Raw genomic sequence first — 20,901 nt, forward strand, 5'->3', positions numbered from 1 at the left:
TGTTGCGTAAATAGTTTGCGTGTATCAGGGTTTGTGACGTCATCGACGCTCTTTGACAGAAACGAGGCCGCATTAGACGTGTCTGGTTGCGGTACTGCGCAGTCATTAACACGCTAATGAAACAAGGAAACGACTTGTTCGTTTAACACAACCTGCTTCCTTCCTCCCTTACCAAAATAAACCTTTCGCACAAAACCCCAGGACCTTGAGGTCTGTGGAATATTAAAAACATAATGCAATGTTAAGAGTGGAGGGAGACAGTCAGCTGACCGCTGTGGTACTTGTGCCCTGTGGGGTGTGTGGGTGCTGGTACAGCCCCTCCCCTTAGAGGAAAAAAAACAAAAACCTTAAATGCCAATTTACATAGCTCCTTCACAATGTCTGAGCAGGTCAGGGGTCAGGTTTTTCTTTTTGGAGATTAGCATTCCTGGACGGTGGGGGGCACTGGCCATGTCACTCGGCGTGGACGTGCGACTCGTGGCATTTCGGCTTCCTTCCCTTCCCCGAAGATAAATTTGTTTCTCTAGCAAATTACTCCCTGAGTGAGCACAGCGAAATCGAATTACCACGGCGAGGCACGCAGGCGAGGGATCCCTAGCAGGCGCGGCACTGCACGCAGATGTACTTTCCCTACGAGTAATACGACTTGCCACACACAGTTACAAATATCATTTAATTTTAAATATTTAATTTGTTCATTTGTCCCCCCCCAACCCAACCCACCCCGTCCACTTACAAAGAATAAAATCTGCTCTACAAAAGAAACTCGGTGGCTGTAAAGTGTTGGTCAGATTATGAGTGAGGCATACGGAAGAACCCTAGCACACTCACTCACACACACACACACACACACACACACACGATGAAATGTCCATGCCTTGTGGCTTTAAGTGTCTCGTATGCACTCGCGTCTGCAGCTCTGCAGCGGAGAGCCTCCCAGCTACAAACAGTAGTGAAAATGGCAACAAACTCTAAACAAAAAAAAAAAACATTTCCAGCTGATAAGCGATGAAGACGACGAAAACCAAAACCGAATCGAGAACCCAATGAGGAGATGGAGGAAACAGAACACAAAAGAAATATCAGAAAGTGCTTCTTTGTGGAAACCGCCACCCTTCAGTTCTCCCGCGCGCCGCCGCCGTCCGCCCCCCCCTTGCTGGGGGGGGGGGGTTGTCTGGAGGTCTGGGAGTTCCGGCTGGGGCGACCGGGCTCTCCTGGCCGGGTGCTGGGCAGGCCCAGGATCATCAGTGCATAAAAGCCTGCGCTGGCAGGGAGGGGCTGGCAGAGGAGCGGTCTGCCCTCAGGCTACGTAGTGGTACTGGTTGGGACTCTCCTTGTCGCGCTCCATGTAGTCTCTGTCTATCAGGGACTCGATGCGCTTCTTCAGGTCGCCGGGCTGCGGGGACAGAGAAAACGAAGATGCCAAAAAATTGTAAAAAAAACGTGTGGCGGTGTAGGGGTGCGAGTTAGTGCAATATTACCACCTTGACGGGGAACTTGAGCTGGTTGTAGAGCTCAGACACCAGCAGGTTGTGGCTGAGGGTCTTCCTCATCTTCATGATCCGCACCACGGCCGCGTCGATCTGGTACTGCCGGTCCTGGAAGACGCGCTCAGTGGTGCTCACCTGCTCCTCCACCTGCCAGGGGCCAAGAATCGACGGCCGCAGACGTTGTCAACCGCAATCTTAATACAAGCTCATCTTCTACGTTTCTGAAGGAAAGAGCGAGAGGGTCTACCGTCTCCTTCATCTGGATCTGGTTGATCTTGATCCGGAACAGCTTGTGCTTGAAGTCGCCGTTGAAGACAAAGCGGTCGCCGTCCTCCACGTCCTTCCCTCTCGGGTTCTTGTTCAGCACACGCGCCTTCCCACACGCCAGGGACTGAAGCGTGCGCCGCAGCTCTCCCTCCTCTGGCAAACCAGACGCACATCCAGACAGATCAGAATCCAGGTGAACAGGCACAGTGCTGAACTGTTTACATGTGAACCATTGAAAATTTAAAGCAGTATTTTTACATTACAATATCGGCTTCAAGGAACAGGGACAACAGCGTCTCTCACGGGACCAGTTACCTGCTGCCTTATCTAAATACGTACAGTACAGGCCTAACGTTCGGACACACCTTCTTTATTTTCTTTATTTTCATGACCATTTACATTGGTAGATTCTCACTGAAGGCATCAGAACTATGAATGAACACATGTGGAGTTATGTACTTAACAAAAAAAAGGTGAAATAAGTGAAAACATGTTTTATATTCTAGTTTCTTTGCTCTGATTACTGCTTTGAACACTCTTGGCATTCTCTCAATGAGCTTCAAGAGGTCGTCACCTGAAATGCTTTTCCAACAGTCTTGAAGGAGTTTCCAGAGGTGTTTAGCACTTGTTGGCCACTTTGCCTTCACTCTGCGGTCCAGCTCACCCCAAACCATCTGGATTGGGTTCAGGTCCGGTGACTGTGGAGGTCAGGTCTCCACTTTTTGTTAGGTACATAACTCCACATGTGTTCATTCATAGTTTTGATGCCTCCAGTGAGAACGTAAATGGTCATGAAAATAAAGAAAACACATTGAATGAGAAGGTGTGTCCAAACTTTTGGTCTGTACTGTAGATAACAGTCTCACGTATGCCACAACAGGATTTCACTGTGTTTGCAGTTTAACCAGAAAACAATGGCCCAGACTGCACCTCGTGCACTGTTGTAAGATAAAATGAAAAATACAAGGCAAGATGGGGGTGTGTAACCATAATTGAATTTGGTTTCTTTTTCTCCAAAATCCCTCACGCACACATATTACCAGATATGCATAAGCAAAACAAAAATATAATTATATGGTGCCGTATTGCTCTCCCAGACCTAAATTGAGCCTTGTTGACTTGCACTGAACCACCCGACACACTTCTGCACTCGTCCCTGCATCTCACACTTTCCTACCTTCTTGTTAAGGATGTAAGAATTAGATTCTTACAGAAAGTACAGTAACTTGAATTCACACAGCAGGAAGGTCTTGTGAGGTGATTGTGCAACCAGAGCGTAGTTACTCAGGGCTGCCCTCCGGAATCCTCCCTCACCACATTTCAGCACCTACTTCCCCTGCGCGTCTGAAATATACAGAAGCTGTAGAGGAATCTCACAAGGCGAGAGGCTGGACTTCCCCACACCACTGCAGAGTATTTCTACATCAGAACGTGACTCGGACAGAATCCGGCAAAGCCTCCAGTTTCTAAGTCACTGCTGTAGCAGGAAGTTGGGTGCGGATGATAAAGCCAAGTGTGAACTGACACACCAGCCTTAACATTACGCTATACGGTTTGTGTAATGAGGGTCTGGTGTGTGTGTTGGGGGGGTGGGGGCAAACTCACGCCAAACAAAATTTGAATCTAAATACGAATAACAATAACCAGTATTCCATAATGTAATAAGTACTGGAACGTGACAGGTGTTATGTCAGCATTAACGGTGGATTATGAAGACAGGGCAGGACGGGCGCAGTGGTAGTCTAGCGGTTAAGGAAGCGGACGCATAATCAGGAGGTTCCCTTCTGCTCCCCGGGCTCCTGTCATGGCTGCCCACTGCTCACCAAGGGTGATGGTAAAAAGCAGAGGACACATTTCGTTGTGTCACCGTGTGCTGTGCTTTATAATGACAAAAGCAATCACTTTCACTATTGTTAACATTTTTGCTGTCATGTACAAAGATCCTCAGTAATATTTAAGGTACCAGCAACCGTTTGACCCTTAAACAGTCATTTTAACATTTAATAAGTTCTGGGTGAAAAAACAGTGTGGTACTGAATGTAAACAAGAGTTGTGTGTATTTTAGAATAGTACGTGTGAGTGCCTGGAAATGAATGTGAGTGTGTGTGTGTTTACCTATGCCTGTAGCAGAGCGGATCTCCTCCACGGTGAACTCCTCTCCCTCATTAAACATCAGCAGAACCAGAGTCTGGAACAGGGAGACCTGCAGCTCCTTCTTACCCTGGGGAAAGCAGTTGTTTCAGATACACACAAACTTCTTTATGCGGGGGGACAGAGACACACACACACACACACGTAGAACACACCTCCTTAAACTCCGCCTTCAGCACAGCGTGACCCAGGGTTGGCTGCCACTGCAGCTTACGGCCACTGTGCTTCCCCAGGTAGAACGTCTTAAAAACCTCCTGTAGCTTCACCATCTGATAAAACAGAAAAAAGCACACAACCAGACTGAGAGGTGAACAAGAGAGACACACACGTGCAGCACGCGAAGTGCAGAGGGCGGCCAAGTTAATTATACTATATCATCTGTGTTTCTGAGAAGAAAAAAAAAAAAAAAGCAGATTTCGTCACCATAATATCGCAAATAAATATCAGACATATACACACACACACACCATAGCTTTTCTTCCTCTGCTCACAACGCTACATTTCCCTTCAGACGACCACACCTACCTCAGAGGGAAGGTGGACATCCATGGGCGTGTAGGACGGCCAGTAGCCCATGGTGAGGATGTTTACAGTCAGGTCAATGTTACTGGGGTCACTCTGGTTCTGCATATACTGCAGACAGAAAAAAAAAGACAACAATGAAAACTAGTGTGAGCTTGAAAAGATGATGAAATAATAATATTAAGAATAAACAAGTGACTCCTTTGTCAAACACAAAAGTTCAAACCACATACAAGAAGCACAGAAATAATCATGCTTTGGCAAAATTCTAAGCAATTATGATAAAAAAAAAAAAAAAAAACAAAAGAGAGAAAGGTATTTTTAACAGAAAACAACTTGTATGCATACCTGTTTAAACTGTATCATGATATCCTTGGAGAGCTCCATGTCCTTGAACATGCCCTCCAGCTTGCTGGTGAAGGCTGCCCCACACTCTGAAAGGAAAGAACCCGACACATCACACCTCACCACTCACAGCACAATGGCTGTGGATCCAACTGGGACAGATGCTATTGTTCCAATATGTCTGGTTGTCCAACATTTACAACCTTTATTCAATGAAGGTTGAGGTGACACTCTCCCTACTGTGATGTGCTGATATATAGATGCAAAGCTGCAAGTACCGTACGCATCAGCAGATCTGTGCAAATTTGTGGGCACATATGCAGCCGCAGACGAGAGATGAACTGCACTTAACCCAACTTCCTGTTCAGTCATGTGACAGTGAAAATGTCATGAAAACAGCCGCTTTAAAGAGGCTGTGAAAAATAAAGCCTCTAAAGGTGCAAACAAAAAAAAAAACAAGATTTTCTTTATTTTACTGATTCATATATTTAGCATTTTTTGCCCTTGTGTTCTAGTTCAGTGAGAATAGTTAACTGCATGTATGTATGGCTCAGGTTTAAGAGATCAGCATGCTAATGACTTCAACTCAATTAACAACTGCATTATTGATTAAGACAAACATTATTTTTCCTGATCCAATGTACTAAAGTACACTGACTGTTGCAGAATCATCCACACAAAACCTGACTTCTATTCAGGCCACTTGGACGGACGCACCGTGTTTGAGTTTGGACAGCATGGACTTCTCAGCGTCTACAGACGCACTCTTCCCGACCAGCAGCCGCTTCGCCAGGTCCTTCTTATAGAAGGCCTCAAACACGTCCTTTCCTAGAAAACAACACCGAGGCGAAACATCAGTTCACGTTCTTCTCAGATAAAACTTCTTTTTTTATCATGTGTGAAATTTGAATATGTAGATGCATTAAAATAAGGAATATATTTGCATTGTTTATAGAATACAATATTTCATCAGCCACAGTTGACTAGAGAGTAAATGTTTCCCTAAATTATTCGTGGGGGGTACAGAAGCGGGGTTGACTCTTTAATCATTAGAAAACATTGTTGTTATAATAATACTGACTGTATAGAAACAGAACAGAACAGAACATACCATGGATGAAGCGAAATATGATCATGATTTTGTCCAGGATCCTCTCCAGCTCTTCTTCTGTTGCTTCTTTGTTTCCTGCCCGGAGTTTGGAGTCCACGTATTTAGCTGGAAAGGAAACAGAGAGGCACACATACACACATCACATGTACAACAGTGGCAAGATGTCCAGCGAAGGGCAGAGAAAGGCAGAAAGTGAAACGTACCGATGAGCTCGGCGGGCTTGTTGGGACGCTTGTTGATGAAGCTCTCGAAAGCCTCCTTCATGGCGTTGATGAAGGTCTCGTTCCTGTTGAAACAACGCTGGGCTACGTTGTCCATCTTGTCTTTGAAGTCTAGCAGGTCCTGAACCATGTCCTTGTCCTTCTCTGGTGTCCCCACTATCTCCCCACCAAAACTCTAAACCATAGACGCACATGACAGGCCAGTCAGGGTGGCAGCAGGCTTTGGGGGAGGGGACATTTTGAACATTTTTAACCCGAAGTGTGCTTCTATACCTTGATGTACTCTCTCCAATGCTGCAGCAGCACAGGTAGGCCTCCCTTCACCTTACTGAAGAGCTGGTAGAGAAGGGTCAGCTCCGTTACACGGTTCTCGTCCAGCAGGTTGCTCAGACCTGGGGAACACGCACAGTCAGAGACATAACTGGGTTTCCTTTCCCAAAACAAAGAAACGTCTTCATTGCATTCAATTGCACTCTCTGCTTTTTATGTAGAATAAATTCCAACCATGAGACATAAGTCTCCATGGCTACAAGGACTCACAATTAAACAAAGGCCATTCCAGGTAGTCTGATTTCAGCATTTTCACACTCTGAGAGAGACAGAGACAGACAGAGGAAAAAAAAAGCAAACAAGTCCCACCTTTCTGCAGAATGGCAGCCATGTGCTCTCCCAGCAGCTGCTTCTCCACCGTGGAAATAAGCGGCTTCCTGTTCCACGAGACGCGAGAGTTCAGACGAGGGACAGTCAACCGTAAGATATTATTTTAAAGAGGTCCAAGGGACTCACTGCGTGCTCTGATCCAGGTAGCTGATGACGCGGTCGTTCTCCTCATCCAGGCGCCTGGAGACGTGGTGCAGATACTCAGGAACCTGTAAGAGTCCAGCAGAGTGATGCCAGGGGGGTGCATGTGACTCCGTGGAACATGTTTTTATTTGCCGCAAGGAGTAGGGTTTTTTTGCTGCACCGAACAAGAGCACACAGGATATATGAAGTGCGGTGAAGAAACCGATGGAGGCGGAGAGAGACGGAGATAATCATACAAACATAAGTCTCCCAAAATCTAAGACGAGGAAATACGATGAAGTGTATGTAGCGCTTCATTGTGACTGTGATGCAAGATGAGGAAAGACCAACATGTTTGCTCTGTCTAAAAATCAGGGCCGGGCCATGCAATAGGCAATATAGGCAGTGAGCAGACCTATGTATGCGTTCTAATCGGTGTGTGTGTGTGTGTGTGTGTGTGTGTGTGTGTGTGTGTGAAACTCACATCTCTGTCTTGCATGAGTCTCTGTCCCTCGGCTGCATACAACCTGTTAGTTTCCACCAGGAAGCGCTGTTCAAACGAGTCCTTATAAACCTACAGTGAAGTGAAGTGAAATGATCGTCACTACAGCAGAGCACACGGTAACACAACGAAATGTGTCCTCTGCATTTAACCATCAAGCTTGGTGAGCAGTGGGCAGCCATGACAGGCGCCCAGGGACCAGTGTGTGGGGACGGCGCTTTGCTCAGTGGCACCTCAGTGGGATTCAGGATTCGAACCGGCAACCTTCCGATTACGGGTCCGCTTCCTTACCCGCTAGGTGGAACACACATCAGAACCCTACACCTGCTTTGTGTTCGTTCCATGTTTGTCCAATTGTAAGATCACATGATGAACTCGTTATTCCGTTACCGAGCTCATCCCAAGCGGCCAATCACCTGCAGGTCAGCGAGCATGCCCAGTAGGCTGCGCAGGAGGCTGCGGTCGATCGTCTCGCCGTTGCGCTCGCGTTCGATCTGCTCCAGGATCCCGTCCACGGTGCGGCTCTGGACTGCGCTGTCGCTCACGATGTGAGTGCGGAACAGCTCCAGACCAGTGTCCCTGCAGCAGTCACTCATTCATCATACGTGCAATCACGACATGTCAGAAGATCATTCTAAAACATGGACTAGCTGAGAGAAGCACATTCTTCTTCAAATCATGGACAGAGAATATAATCCTTCAGGGGTCCAGATCATAACGAGGGCACATAAAGCATAGCTCTGAAAGTTCATCAAATGCCCTGGGGCATTAGAGAAGTAGAGAAGAGAAGCACTTGGTCAGGCAGGAGTCATGTGACTGACGACTCACCAGATGGAGGGCAGCAGAGAGTTCTGAAGCACGTAGGTGCGGTCCAGAAAAAGGAAGATGCTCCGGATCATGATCTGAACCACATTGTTACACACAGAACACACAGAGGTTACTGCCGGGGAGAAATCCGAGACGCAGATTTGAACCCCACAGCGTTACACAATCCAAATTAACTCATTAAAATGCTCCACTGTTATAACAAACACACATATCACAATACTGCTGAGCAACACTGAAATATTTAGGAATATTGCGCGATTAATAAACAGAAGATGCCAACGACCGTCCTCCCCTGACTCACCCACTCTCGCCTTACCGTTTGTCTGCAGTGGTCCTGCCAGCATCTGTTCATCCTCTTCAGGAAGGACAGGCTGTCCAGAGACTCTGTGGAAGCGACTGGTTAAGGTGGTTGAACTCTGTTCACAGCATTTTTGACTCTCCAAACACACACGTGTATATCATACATATCCTGCCAAGAATGTTCAGAGCATACGGAAGCAATACTTCGATCCAGTGACACTGGAAATAGAAGTTTATACCTTAAATTATTTATAACATATAAGAGGTGGCCTGGTGGGTAAGACACTCGCCTATGAACCAAAAAAAGCACAAAGTCACAGGTTCAAAGCCCACTTACTACCACTGTGTCCCTGAGCAAGACACTTAACCCGGAGTAACCCTGTAAATACTGATTGTAAGGCGCTCTGGATAAGGACGTTGAACAAATGCACAATGAGCCAGGCCATCAGCACCCCCTTCAGGCCAAGCCTAAAGCCAGCAGGTCGCAGTCAGCATGTTATCAGGGACGTGCAGCCCCGGTGCCGCAATCATCACCAACAGCATCTCTGTACGCACAGAGGCTCGGACTTCTGCGTAAACAATGGCGCACGGAAGGATATTCTCTGAACTGGTGAATCTGGGCCTGCACGTGCTCTTCACACACTTGCCTCAGCTGCTTGTAGAGCATTGGCGAGACTTTATAGGAGCACAAGTTCTCTACTGCCTGGAGGGTGGGAGACAAAACAGAGAGATCAGAATGAGTAAAAACATGCACGGTGTCATATTTACTGTCATTTTTAATGACAGCAGAGATAAAAATGTACAACTGTGAGTGGATGTCACTAGATGCAGCGTTCAGCGGCACACTGCAGAATGTCCTGGAATGGCCAGTGGTTTCTATTCTGGTGCTTTTCGGATTAGAGCAGAGGGCCGCGGCCTGTGACCCATCAGCGCCTCACTTGGCATCTTTCAGTAACAGGAGACGTTACATCACAACCACACACACACACCAATTGGGAAAAGGAGTCTTTGTGTGAACCAAACTGTGGATGAGACTCAATAGGGAACCCGGCCCGGCAAAGACAACTGATATCCATCAACCAATCAGAGACGCCGACACTAAGCTGTGAAGATACATTTACATGACTTAAAAGATTGAAACGCTCCTGTTGCGAGAAGAGGCCAAGCTGGCCGTCTCAGGCCACTTCATTAAGAGACACAGGGCGGAGGTCCCAAACAGCAAATTCCACCTGGTCAGAAATTGAATCACAATGTCGGGTATTTAACTGTTTTTCCCTAAGATAAAACCATCCAGGAGTGTGGGTATGAGGGCAACATACGAGCTAATCCTGCTTTAGCACTGCGCCACGCCCACCTGGTACAGCTCCTCCAGGTTGTATTTTATGGACGTGCTGTTCTGAATGGCTCCCACAGCATCTCTGAGCTTCAGCCACGTGTCTTCTGTGTAATTATCAGCAAGCTTAGGTCTGTCTGCAAGTGCAAAAGTTTTCTATGTTAAAACAGTCAACCCACCCCCAATAATAAGAGCATGCATAATATAACAGTGGGCTGCAGTGATTCCTTAAAAAAATGACTATGCTACTTAGTGACCACACTTAAGTGGTTTGGTTGGTCATATAACTAAATATAACAAGAAATAAACACACGAAAAAGTACTAATAAAGTTTATAACATATAGCGTATGCGCTTCATTGTGCCCTTTAAGGTTAAATATGAACAAAGCATCCACATTCACATCACATACAAGTCAAAAATATCGAAACAAATACAATATACGCACGAGTTATGCACGTATAAAGGCATACAGACAGATGAATGTGCTGCCATTCGCGAGATATCGCGATAACTGTCGATGAGCCCCACGGGTAGGTAGTTTTATATAACAGGTGACTGAGAACGCCACAACACCCCCACACCAGGCCAGTTCGGCTGTGCCGACGCCCACAAGTCTTCTCACCTTTGAAGTTCTTGATCACCAGCTTCCTCGACGCGCCAGTTTTGGAGGCCGTGCCCGGCGTCCTCGTCACTCCGTTGCTGTGCTCCGCTAAGGACTTCACGTTCGCCCGAATGTCGTCCGCCATCCTCGCCGACACGTCCCGCGGCCTCGCTAGCCGCTGGTCAGTAACAGGCCGGCGGGTCCGACGCCAAGCTGGACGGTTGGTGGCCGCTTCGCCGCGAAACGCGCTCGATTAGGGCTCTCGGACAAGCAGCGGAGGTCGCCAGACTCCCAGTGACAGCCACGGCTAGGCGACAAACTTCTGCTAGCCAGCGAGAAAGCGCGCACGGCGGACGGGCTCCTGTTCACCCGCGGCCCGGTCCGAGTAGAGTTAGGCCCCGGAAGACGCGGCCGCCGGGCATATTCGAACACACACGCTCGAGTGCGGCCAACGCAAGATAAAAAAAAAAAAAAAAAGAAAGCATGCAACAACAAAATGGCACAGGAACACGGAGACGCGACAAGATGGAAGGAATTAGCCGGCTAAGCGTTTCGGTGCGCTCAGTGCTGCCCCCTGCAGGAACGAGGGCACAACGCACACGTTTTGGCGAATCTACATTTTAATTTTTAAGGCACAGACAGACAGATGCAATGACTTGATTTATGTAGTTGATGTATGTCAAACACACAGTACCTGGTTAAAGAAACATTTTATTTTATTTTAGGAATTTGAAGAAGGAAGCTGTTGACCGAAGATAGGAGCGTATGACCACCTTTTCATGACGAATAAGCCGAATGCGAAAAGGCAGTTTCCTTTTGGTAAAACGTAAACGGGAAGCAAAGCGGAAGCGGTTTTTTTTTTTTTTTTTAAACTACCTCTCGGAGCACCATGGCACACATAACCATCAACCAGTACCTCCAGCAGGTAGGCAAATGACTCGCCTAAGACGTGATCTGAACCAGTTTCAGCAAAGTTGCCATGTTGTTTTTCTGCCCGCCAGGTACTGGAGGCCATCGATAACAGGGACGGCTCGTTTTGCGCAGAGTTCCTGTCATTCAAACACCCGCATGTGGCCAATCCGCGTCTGCAGGTACAGCCTTGTGACTGGTGATGGGTTCGCTGGGCTCAAAATCAGGCGCGCAACCAAAACTGGACCTGGAATATCCTACACTACAGGCCAAAAGTTTGGACACACCTTTTCATTCAATGTGTTTTCTTTATTTTCATGACCATTTACATTGGTAGATTCTCACTGAAGGCATCAAAACTATGAATGAACACATGTGGAGTTATGTACTTAACAAAAAAAAAGGTGAAATAACTGAAAACATGTTTTATATTCTAGTTTCTTTGCTCTGATATCTGCTTTGCACACTCTTGGCATTCTCTCGATGAGCTTCAAGAGGTCGTCACCTGTAATGCTTTTCCAACAGTCTTGAAGGAGTTCCCAGAGGTGTTTAGCGCTTGTTGGTCCAGCTCACCCCAAACCATCTGGATTGGGTTCAGGTCCGGTAACTGTGGAGGCCAGGTCTCCACTTTTTGTTTAGTACATAACTATGAATGAACACATGTGGAGTTTTGATGCCTTCAGTGAGAATCTACCAACATAAATGGTCATGAAAATAAAGAAAACTCATTGAATGAAAAGGTGTGTCCAAGCTTTTGGCCTGTACTGTACATTGAACCAAATCAGGCTTGGAGGGATTTGATACCACTAGATTAAATCTGATTAAAAATAAATACTTTTTAACAGTACACAGTATCGCAATTGTCATGAAATATGGAATCGTACACCCTTTGATGCATTGCAGTTCCGTCATAATGGAGCTTGACACTGTTGCCTGCCCACAGCTTTCGAACCCAGAGGAGAAGTGTCAGCAGGTGCTGGAGCCGCCCTATGATGAGATGATTGCTGCACATTTGAGGTACGCTTGCGCGCCTCTTGGTTGAACAGAATCCTCCTGGTCCATAGAATGAATCCGCAGCATGGCCGCTGTGACCATTTTGCTTTTTCCTTCTGCAGATGCACGTATGCCGTTGCCAATCACGATTTTGTGGAGGCCTACAAATGCCAGACGGTGGTTGTACAATATCCTTTGAGGATGGGCAAAAAAAAAAGAAAAAAGGTCAAAGAACAAAGGAATGTTTGTCTGTTCTTCTAATCAACGAGATTCTCCTTAACATCCTACATCGTTCCTGAGAGCGTTCCAAGCACACAAGGAAGATAACTGGTCAGAATTCATGCATTTTCACTATTTCTCAAAATGAGAAATTATTTCATTGTTTGTTGTTGTACAGTGTCATAGTTGAAAACCTGGTTTGCATTTGTCAGGGCTTTGCCACTGATGTTTGCAGTTGCACTGGACCTGAGGATATTTGCCAATAATGTAAGTTTCTGCATGATGTCAGTTCAGTAAAAAAAAAAAAAAATTCCTCTGGAAGATGTGTGTTGTGATGGGGTTCATTTGTCAGGCAGAGCAGCAGCTACAGAAGAAGGGAAAGGGGAAGGTGGGAGACATGCTGGAGAAAGCTGCCGAGCAGCTCATGAGCTGCTTCAGGGTTTGCGCCAGTGACAAGTGAGTAGTAGCCTGGTGGGTAAGACTCAACCTATTAACCAGGAGACCCCGGTTCAAACCCCACGTGTTACCACAGTGTCCCTGAGGAAGACACTCCGGGGGGGGGGGGGGACTGTCCTTGTAACTACTGATTGTAAGGCATTCTAGATAAGGGCATCTGGTAAATGCTGTAAATGTAAAGTGAGGACATATACACAATGTTGGATACTCTCCTGAACGGAGTTTTTATGTATTTATTTAATTATTTGTTTATTTGTTTGTTTATTTATTTATTTATTTATTTTTGGGTCTGGCCACTGTTGCCTCTGGGGCTTTGATCACTGTTCTATCTGTTAGGCGCTTTGTGGCAGTGTATATTGTGAAAAGCACTATATAAATGAAGATTGACTTGATTGAACTGTCTGTTGTTCTGCAGCCGTGCAGGGATCGATGACTCTAAGAAGTGGGGCATGCTGTTTCTTATAAACCAACTGTTCAAGATCTACTTCAAGGTCAGCAGCAACAAGATTTGTGGTGTATATTCTGAATAAGTGTGTATGCCATGCAGCAGATATCAAATTCTTACTTACTAGACGTGTGTGTTGAGTCTCTTTGTTTGTTTGTTTGTTTATTTATTTAACGTGGTTGGTAATTAATATACAGTTGGTCTGGAAAGTATTCAGACCCCTTTAAATTTTTCAATTGTTATATTGCAGCTATTTGCTAGAGTTCATTTTTTCCATTACATTAATGAGGAAAAAAAAATGTACTTAAATGATTTTAGCAAATGGCTGCAATATAACAAAGTGTGGAAAAATATAAGGGGGTCTGAATTCTTTCCATATCCACTGTATATATTTTTGCTCTTTAACGTCTGTTACATTTTAAAATAGTAATTTAATGCATATGTTTAATTAATTTCCTCATCTGTCCAGATCAACAAGCTGCACCTGTGTAAACCTCTCATTCGCGCAATTGACAGCTCTAACCTGAAGGATGAGTACAGCATGGCCCAGAGGGTGACGTATAAGTACTACGTGGGCTGCAAGGCCATGTTTGACAGCGACTTCCAACAAGGTGGGACTCCTGCATAATGAATTTTGTCATTCAGCATACTTTCCATATGATCCAATTTTTTTTTTTTTTTACTTTTTTTTTGTTCCAGCCGAGGAGTATCTGTCGTTTTCATTCCAGCATTGTCATCGTTCCTGCCAGAGGAACAAACGGCTCATCCTCATCTACTTGCTACCTGTAAAGATGCTTCTGGTAAGATTCTGCGTGTCTCACAGATGACAACAACAACAACATTTATTTCTTATGTAGCCCAAAATCACATACAGTATGTCTCAATGGGCTTTGACAGGCCCTACAGTTGACACCCCCCACACTTGACCCTTCTGCACACAAGGAAAAACTCCCCAAAAAAAACTCTAGGAGAGAGAAAAAAAGAAAGGAAGAAACCTTGGGAAGGAGTGATACAGAGAGGGACCCCCTTCCAGGGTAGAGTGAGCCTGCAAATGGTGTCAGTGCAGGGTTGGGGATGATATAATAATAAGTCCTACAGTTGCAGGGTTGGAGAAGTCCAGGATGTATTAAGTGTCATGGTCTAGATAAGGTGTCTGTAATGATGTTACTGGTCCATTTGAAGATCCCTGGAGCTGTAGTTGTAATGGTGGTGGTGGCTGTGGTGACCCTCTGGTTTGTTTCATGGTATGTCCTTGTTTAGCAGGAACCAGGATTTATTTGCTGGTCTCTTCATTGGGGTCTGCCAGTAGTCTGGGTGCTTGATTCCGTGTCTCGGAGAACGGACTGCAGACGGTTGCACTGTACGACCGATACTGAAATATGTGGTTATAGTGGTATATTGGTGCTACAGTGGCCCGGTACCCTAACTAGGACAGCCTAACTAGGGTGAATTTAACTTTGTCTGGGGGGCAGACAAAGGGGGACTCTGTGATAAACTGGACTTTATAATTTACACTGCGTCAAAGATGACCAGTCTAAATGACGAATTTATGTATTTCTTTATCCCTGTATGTTTGTGTGCATGTTCGCAGGGTCACATGCCCACAGACCAGCTATTGAAGAAGTACGATCTCATGCAGTTTGCCGACGTCACTAAAGCTGTGAGGTATGGTTGCTGTTCTGCTTTTACGGCTTTTTTGTTTTTAGTTGAGGTTAAGCAACAGATTTTTAATATTTAATTTTCTGCCTCTGGAAAGTGAGGGAAACCTGTTGCTGCTGAACGAGGTGCTGGCCAAACATGAGACGTTCTTCATCCGCTGCGGCATCTTCCTCATTCTTGAGAAGCTGAAGATCATCACGTATAGGAACCTCTTCAAGAAAGTGTGAGTTTTGTGGCATGCCAAGGACACAGTCACTGAATATTTGTCACAGTATCAGCATTCTGACATTTTGATTGTAACGTAGAAATAGTTCTGATGGACTGTCCCGCTCTTATAGGTACCTGCTGCTGAAGACCCATCAGATGCCTCTCGATGCCTTTCTGGTGGCCCTGAAGATGATGCAGGTGGAGGAGGTGGACATCGATGAGGTGCAGTGCATCCTGGCCAATCTCATCTACATGGTGAGACTCCTGTGCTCACAGTTCCGGTTACAGACATACAAAATTTGAGATACGCAGTGCATGTAAATGCATGCATGTGTGTGGGATTTTGTTATAGTTGTCAAGAGTTGAGTAGGTTCATAATGTTCATAACGATTCACTTGTAACACTGCTTTTACTCGCTGTGTATATATATCCATAATGTATGCATGCCTTTCACAGGGTCACATTAAAGGCTACATCTCCCACCAGCATCAGAAACTGGTAGTCAGCAAGCAGAACCCTTTTCCACCCTTGTCCTCGATATCGTAGTTTGGTCCGCAGAATCTCCTCCTGATCCAGCGCAGCCTGACCTGCGGACCCCCAGATTGCATTCTGCCTCAAAGGGGATTTTTTTGGTATATCATGGAAGCTGGATTATTAGACTTTTACATGATTAATATTGTTTTTCCTTTTTTTTTTTTTTTTTTTTTTTTTATATATTGTTTCTGTTTAATAAAGCAATTTGTGTGCATTGTCTTTCAAGCTCAGTCTCTACATCTGCCTGTTTTATTTATTGGGTGAATGTGTTTTGGGGTGCAATGTGTTGCAGAGAGATTTCACATTCTAACTAGCTAGCAGTTCCCAAATTGTCATGTTTTACTGCTGTTCACCTCAAGAGGCAATGTGAGTTGCTGTTGTGTCAAGGCTGTATTCAGTCATTCTTAAAGTGAAGTGATTGTCACATGTGATACACAGCACACGGTGCACACAGTGAAATTTGTCCTCTGCATTTAACCCATCACCCTTTTGTGAGCAGTGGGCAGCCATGACAGGCGCCCGGGGAGCAGTCTGTGGGGACGGTGCTTTGCTCAGTAGCACCTTGGCAGATCGGGATTCGAACCGGCAACCTTCTGATTAATAGGCCATTTTGTTAACCTCTAGGCCACCACTGCCCCGTGCTGAACTGATGGAACCTGTAAATGCTGTCTGAATCCAAACTGGCATCCGCCCAATCGGTTGTTATCTGCACCAGTTGATCTGGACCGCCCCCCTATTTGATGTAGTTTCAAATTTATGAGCATGTACTCGTGAATCTTAAAATTCCCTTCTTACACTTACAGTATTCATCAGTCCCCCGCCCAGAGCAATTAGCAGGGCAGTGGTGGCCCCGTAATCAGAAGGTTGCCAGTTCCAATCCTGATCCGCCGAGGTGCCACTGAGCAGAGCACAGTCCCTGCACACTGCTCCCCGGGCGCCTGTCATGTCTGCCCACTGCTCACTCAGGGTGATGGTTTAAATGCAGAGGACTACTTGCACTGTGTGACTATCACTTCACTATCTTGCTTGGGGACTCAATGGGAGTAAGAGGTTTTGAACCTGTGTTTTTTTGGTTCATAGACAAGTTACTGGATGATGGAGACCAAAAAAAACCAACAAAATTGTTGTTGAATTTATTAAATTCACTCATGCAGTGTACCACAGGATCCCTGTGAAAAAGAGAGGGATTATCGACGTTCCTGCTCTTTCTCTGAGAGGTCCAGCAGTGAGTTAATCCAGGGCAGAAAGCGGGAGAGCTTTGTGAACACCACTCCCTCGCTGCAGTTGTGGGAGAACGTGATCCCAGTGAGAAAGGCCGTTTTTCCTTCCACGCTCGCAACCGGGGTCCCGGGCGGGATGGCACATCCGCCTGTGCTCCTGTTCCCTGAGATATTGGGAGCATCCTCTTCCTCAGGCCACACGACCTCCTGCACCCTGGGAGTCTTTCTGTGCTTCTGTTTAGGACTTAGTTTATCCACCTGCCTCAAACGTGCCTCTTGCGCCTTATAGTCCTGGCCCTGTCGGCTTTCGCTCCTGTCCGCGGCTAGGTGTAGCTCCTCCATGCAGAACATCTTATTAGTCAGAGTGAAGTTAAAGTGGAATCGAGAACGGCAGTCCTCCAACGAGAGGTAAGAGTGCCGTACTGGACCCACCCTGACCACACCCTCCCTGCCATCCTGCATGAGGATGTTCTCACTGAAGTCTTTTTCAGGGAGGCAGAGGGGCACAGCGGAGACGCCCAGAGGTAACGATGAGTTGAGATGCAGGAAGGCCATGTCGTTTCCATGGTGACCAGGCGTGTAGCGACTGTGAATGGTGGGGATGGCGGCCAGGGGCAGTCGGATTACCTTTGACCTTGAGGACTGTGATCCTGTAAATATGAGAAGGTAATGGGTTAAAATGCATATTTCAGGTAACTTATGCAATTCTACAAAAATGGAACTGAATAAAGTACTGCTATTTGTCGTTTGTTTGTCATTAAAAAAATAAAATATGTAAAGTATTTTAATATATTATAATACAGAATTCTTGTGCAATTTCTTTTATCAGGTGGAATAATCTGGGGCATTTCTTTGATTTGTTACATGCAGTACTGCTCATTATTACCAAGTGTCACAGATCAGCCTAATTTATTAGAAATTTTCTTATATGTATGCATACAGGTATGTTTATTTAAATAACATGTATTTATTCATGTATTTAAATAAACATTATCTTTTGCACTAAATGTCTTAGTTTCTTTTGTTTAATATATGTAACAAAGTTTACTGATTTTAATTTTTTTTTCTTGTTATTATTATCATTTATTGTACATTGTAAAGTTGAGATTGTCATTACAGGTTATGATGTTGCGTTGTTATTTGAATTTGAACCGGGAAAACTCACCAATCTCCATGTGAGTAAGATCTGAATGTGTGTTCACACACGTTGCTGTGGTGAGCAGAGCCTGAGCTCCCAAAATCGCGCCATTACAGACAGCCCTCCCACTCTGATCCAGCAGACTCACCTGCACGAAGCAGGACACAACATCAGCCTTTTACACATTACAGACTAAGATGGGTCTTTATTCTCATGCAGCTTCATTTTCATTATTTCTTGAATTTCAGCACCAGAACACATTCTTCAACATGATTGTCTGCTGGTTAGATGATCAGATCAACCAAATTTCACCACATAATCAAAAGGTTTGAGAATCACTGCTGAGAACCTAACCCTCCCATTTCTTCCTGTCCTGACCATTGAACACGTTCTAAGTCAAAGGCTTATATTAGTTTACTGTGTATAAGCCTGTTTAATTGGTTAAGTATTATTTTCTGTTTTTGATGAAATTTGATGTCACCAGCAGATTACTGAAGAACATAATGAACATGCTATATTTTGCAGCCATCCATAAGTGAAAATGTTGCTTAATGCCTTCCAGTGCTGTGGTATGGGGTGGCTTCTTCGTCTTCAACATGTTTGACTCTCACCTGCCATGGACAGTGTCCCTTTGGGCAGACCTCAGTGCTCAGGGGCTCCTGTGGCTGTAGGCCTGACCTGCTGGACGGCCGCGACACTTTCCCACAAGAGTGTTTCCCTTCAAGACATTGGTGCTCTCAGCGTGAGCGCGTGTTGGTCAACACACCACAAGGGTTTCATGCCACGGCTCTAGAATTACCTTGAGGCGTGCAGGCTCTCCCGTCCGAGTGCAGAGCGTATCCACCCGCGCAGGAGCAGTAGTACGAGTCAAACGTAGGGGTGCAGAAGTGCTCGCATGCAAGCGGACCGCCGGCTGGACACTGGGAGATGTCTGCACAATAAAACGAAACGCGCTGTGACGTTGTCCCCATTCCATTTGTATGGTATCAACACGCACGCTTGTACCTATTTCACAGTTGCGGCCTTTGAAGAATTCGGGGCAAGCACACTCATACCCCGCTATTTTATCAGAACAGAGGCCTCCGTTTTGACAGGGGTTGGACAGGCACTGGTTTCCATCTGTCCACACAGAACAGGAAGGAGTGACTGGCTCTGGTTACACAGTACAGCTTTTTGAAAATGTCGGAAATCCCTACAGAACCACCAGAGCATTACATGGGACGTTTAATGAATTTGAGAAAAAAATAAGTAAACCAACACTTCAGTAAGCAAGATGGATGAAATGAAGGGAGCTCACCAATGTATACCGTCCAAAATGCTTCCTTTACAGAGAAAGAAAAAGAAATTTAGCGCATACAGTCCAGTGCAGGGCACAACGGTTCCTGTCTAAAGTCGCCTGACACGTGCACAGGCAAATGATGCCAAGAGGATTGCCGTTCCAAACTATTCAAATGCCATAGACACCTACAGTCTTCTGTCTGTCCTCAAAGTACTCGCGCGCCTCCTCCTTGTTGCAGCGCTCCTCCATGCATTCCCTCTCCAGGTTCCCTTGCAGCAGCTCCTCAAAGAAGAAGGTGTTTGCCCGCTTGGACCGCAGAAAGACCGCCGCTTCCGCCTGGGGCTTGAACACTGAGGATCACACAGACGTTTCATCCGAGGTTAGGGCTAGAGCTTTTACATATATTTCCACTGTGTACATATCTATATACATGGATTCCACGTGTACATTAATACAGATTTTTTTCACTTACATATTCACATTTATGTTTCCAAAACATTCATACATACTTATATTTTGTATATTGTAAGATTGGTTGTATTTGGGATGTGGCACTTTTTAATTGTTACATCATCTCTGGTAGACATCCAATGTTTAGGGTCCTTCTAGTAGGATCATGTTCTTAAATCACCCACGTTTCTACTGGTACAACCATGAAGTAAATTTTTCAACTACACCCTCGGAGGTCAAGGATCCAGAGAACGGCTTCTAGAGCCCAAGAGTCACGTACAAAAACACAGTCCCAACATGAGAACGATGAGTTCATGAGAGTTGGCAGCCCTGCCAGTGCTCTCACCTTTCAGGAATTCATTAGGAGATTTGAGGTAATGCCCTGCATATCAGTTTGTGGTCTAAGCTGAGTACACACTGTAGACATTTTAAAGTTTAAATGGGCTGAGCAGGGGACAAAACTGTATATTTAGTTTTTTTTTTTTTTTTTTATTGTAGGGCCCGTTCATTTTTTTGTCCTCCTGTACACAGTTTCATGATGCCTCTTTAAGCACACAGATCAACCATGATGCACATAACTAAAGATTATTGGAATCATTATCATCTAGCGGTGCAAGAGAGTGGAGTTTACCTGGGCTGTGTGCCGCCGCAGGCAGGATGTTGCCGAGCACAGTGAAGAAGAGGAGGAAGTGGCACCTGCGAGTTCCCATGGCGATCACCAATATCCACAGGCCAATCTGAGGGGAACCAGGCTCTCGCTTTTACCCCCCACATCCCTCTGTCCTCACCCGTGTTGACGCGACCGTTCCCCGCTGTCACTGCCCCCTTTTTAACCGAGAGCTTCCGATCACTGAGCGTCCTTCTTCCCGATCTTCATTACTCACGCGCTGTCGCAGGAACACTCTGTTCACGGAGCTCGTGCTGCAATGCTGAGCC

The 20,901-nt window shown here is 45.7% G+C and overlaps 3 protein-coding genes across 4 annotated transcripts; 1 reads left to right on the forward strand and 2 right to left on the reverse strand.

The window, feature by feature from the left end:
* Positions 1 to 727: 727 nt before the first annotated feature.
* On the reverse strand, positions 728 to 10,944 carry cul4a (cullin 4A). Its single transcript, XM_028954314.1, has 20 exons — positions 10,478 to 10,944; positions 9,875 to 9,990; positions 9,120 to 9,223; positions 8,537 to 8,606; positions 8,221 to 8,294; positions 7,809 to 7,971; positions 7,375 to 7,464; positions 6,894 to 6,976; positions 6,747 to 6,814; positions 6,381 to 6,499; positions 6,090 to 6,282; positions 5,887 to 5,991; positions 5,493 to 5,603; positions 4,779 to 4,864; positions 4,434 to 4,541; positions 4,064 to 4,177; positions 3,873 to 3,978; positions 1,738 to 1,910; positions 1,485 to 1,637; positions 728 to 1,396 (listed from the first exon to the last, which is right to left on the reverse strand). The coding sequence occupies exons 1-20, from the start codon at positions 10,599 to 10,601 to the stop codon at positions 1,301 to 1,303; spliced, it is 2,256 nt and encodes a 751-aa protein (XP_028810147.1). The 5' UTR covers positions 10,602 to 10,944; the 3' UTR covers positions 728 to 1,300.
* On the forward strand, positions 10,417 to 15,964 carry pcid2 (PCI domain containing 2). Of its 2 annotated transcripts, XM_028954315.1 has the most exons (14): positions 10,417 to 11,381; positions 11,458 to 11,547; positions 12,309 to 12,382; positions 12,481 to 12,546; positions 12,647 to 12,688; positions 12,790 to 12,844; positions 12,930 to 13,033; positions 13,449 to 13,524; positions 13,948 to 14,089; positions 14,178 to 14,278; positions 15,070 to 15,143; positions 15,235 to 15,360; positions 15,476 to 15,599; positions 15,801 to 15,964. In XM_028954315.1, the coding sequence occupies exons 1-14, from the start codon at positions 11,346 to 11,348 to the stop codon at positions 15,888 to 15,890; spliced, it is 1,200 nt and encodes a 399-aa protein (XP_028810148.1). In that variant the 5' UTR covers positions 10,417 to 11,345; the 3' UTR covers positions 15,891 to 15,964. The 2 variants fall into 2 exon arrangements, with proteins under 2 accessions (XP_028810148.1, XP_028810149.1); XM_028954316.1 differs by lacking the exons at positions 10,417 to 11,381; positions 11,458 to 11,547; positions 12,309 to 12,382; positions 12,481 to 12,546; positions 12,647 to 12,688 and having other exon boundaries at positions 12,794 to 12,844; positions 12,934 to 13,033.
* Positions 15,965 to 17,065: 1,101 nt separating this feature from the next.
* Positions 17,066 to 20,692, reverse strand: prozb (protein Z, vitamin K-dependent plasma glycoprotein b). Its single transcript, XM_028955271.1, has 8 exons — positions 20,597 to 20,692; positions 19,701 to 19,865; positions 19,534 to 19,554; positions 19,242 to 19,355; positions 19,036 to 19,167; positions 18,848 to 18,954; positions 18,264 to 18,384; positions 17,066 to 17,748 (listed from the first exon to the last, which is right to left on the reverse strand). The coding sequence occupies exons 1-8, from the start codon at positions 20,673 to 20,675 to the stop codon at positions 17,066 to 17,068; spliced, it is 1,422 nt and encodes a 473-aa protein (XP_028811104.1). The 5' UTR covers positions 20,676 to 20,692.
* Between the last annotated feature and the right edge of the window lie 209 nt (positions 20,693 to 20,901).

This window comes from Denticeps clupeoides, chromosome 15, assembly GCF_900700375.1.
Source record: "Denticeps clupeoides chromosome 15, fDenClu1.1, whole genome shotgun sequence".
NCBI lineage: Eukaryota > Metazoa > Chordata > Actinopteri > Clupeiformes > Denticipitidae > Denticeps > Denticeps clupeoides.

What these genes read in the sequence shown, in the direction of transcription:
- pcid2 (XM_028954315.1), top strand. Translation starts at nt 11,346, where the DNA reads ATGGCACACATAACCATCAACCAGTACCTCCAGCAG. An exon ending in TGGCCAATCCGCGTCTGCAG is followed by an intron (nt 11,548 to 12,308) that starts GTACAGCCTTGT and finishes GCCTGCCCACAG; the next exon opens with CTTTCGAACCCAGAGGAGAA. An exon ending in TGACAGCGACTTCCAACAAG is followed by an intron (nt 14,090 to 14,177) that starts GTGGGACTCCTG and finishes TTTTTGTTCCAG; the next exon opens with CCGAGGAGTATCTGTCGTTT.
- prozb (XM_028955271.1), bottom strand. Translation starts at nt 20,675, where the DNA reads ATGGGAACTCGCAGGTGCCACTTCCTCCTCTTCTTCACTGTGCTCGGC. An exon ending in GAGAGCCTGCACGCCTCAAG is followed by an intron (nt 18,955 to 19,035) that starts GTAATTCTAGAG and finishes AATGTCTTGAAG; the next exon opens with GGAAACACTCTTGTGGGAAA. An exon ending in AGGGACACTGTCCATGGCAG is followed by an intron (nt 18,385 to 18,847) that starts GTGAGAGTCAAA and finishes TGCTTCGTGCAG; the next exon opens with GTGAGTCTGCTGGATCAGAG.
- cul4a (XM_028954314.1), bottom strand. Translation starts at nt 10,601, where the DNA reads ATGGCGGACGACATTCGGGCGAACGTGAAGTCCTTAGCGGAGCACAGC. An exon ending in ACCTGGAGGAGCTGTACCAG is followed by an intron (nt 9,224 to 9,874) that starts GTGGGCGTGGCG and finishes CCCACCCTCCAG; the next exon opens with GCAGTAGAGAACTTGTGCTC. An exon ending in TCTCTGCTGCCCTCCATCTG is followed by an intron (nt 7,972 to 8,220) that starts GTGAGTCGTCAG and finishes TGACTGCTGCAG; the next exon opens with GGACACTGGTCTGGAGCTGT.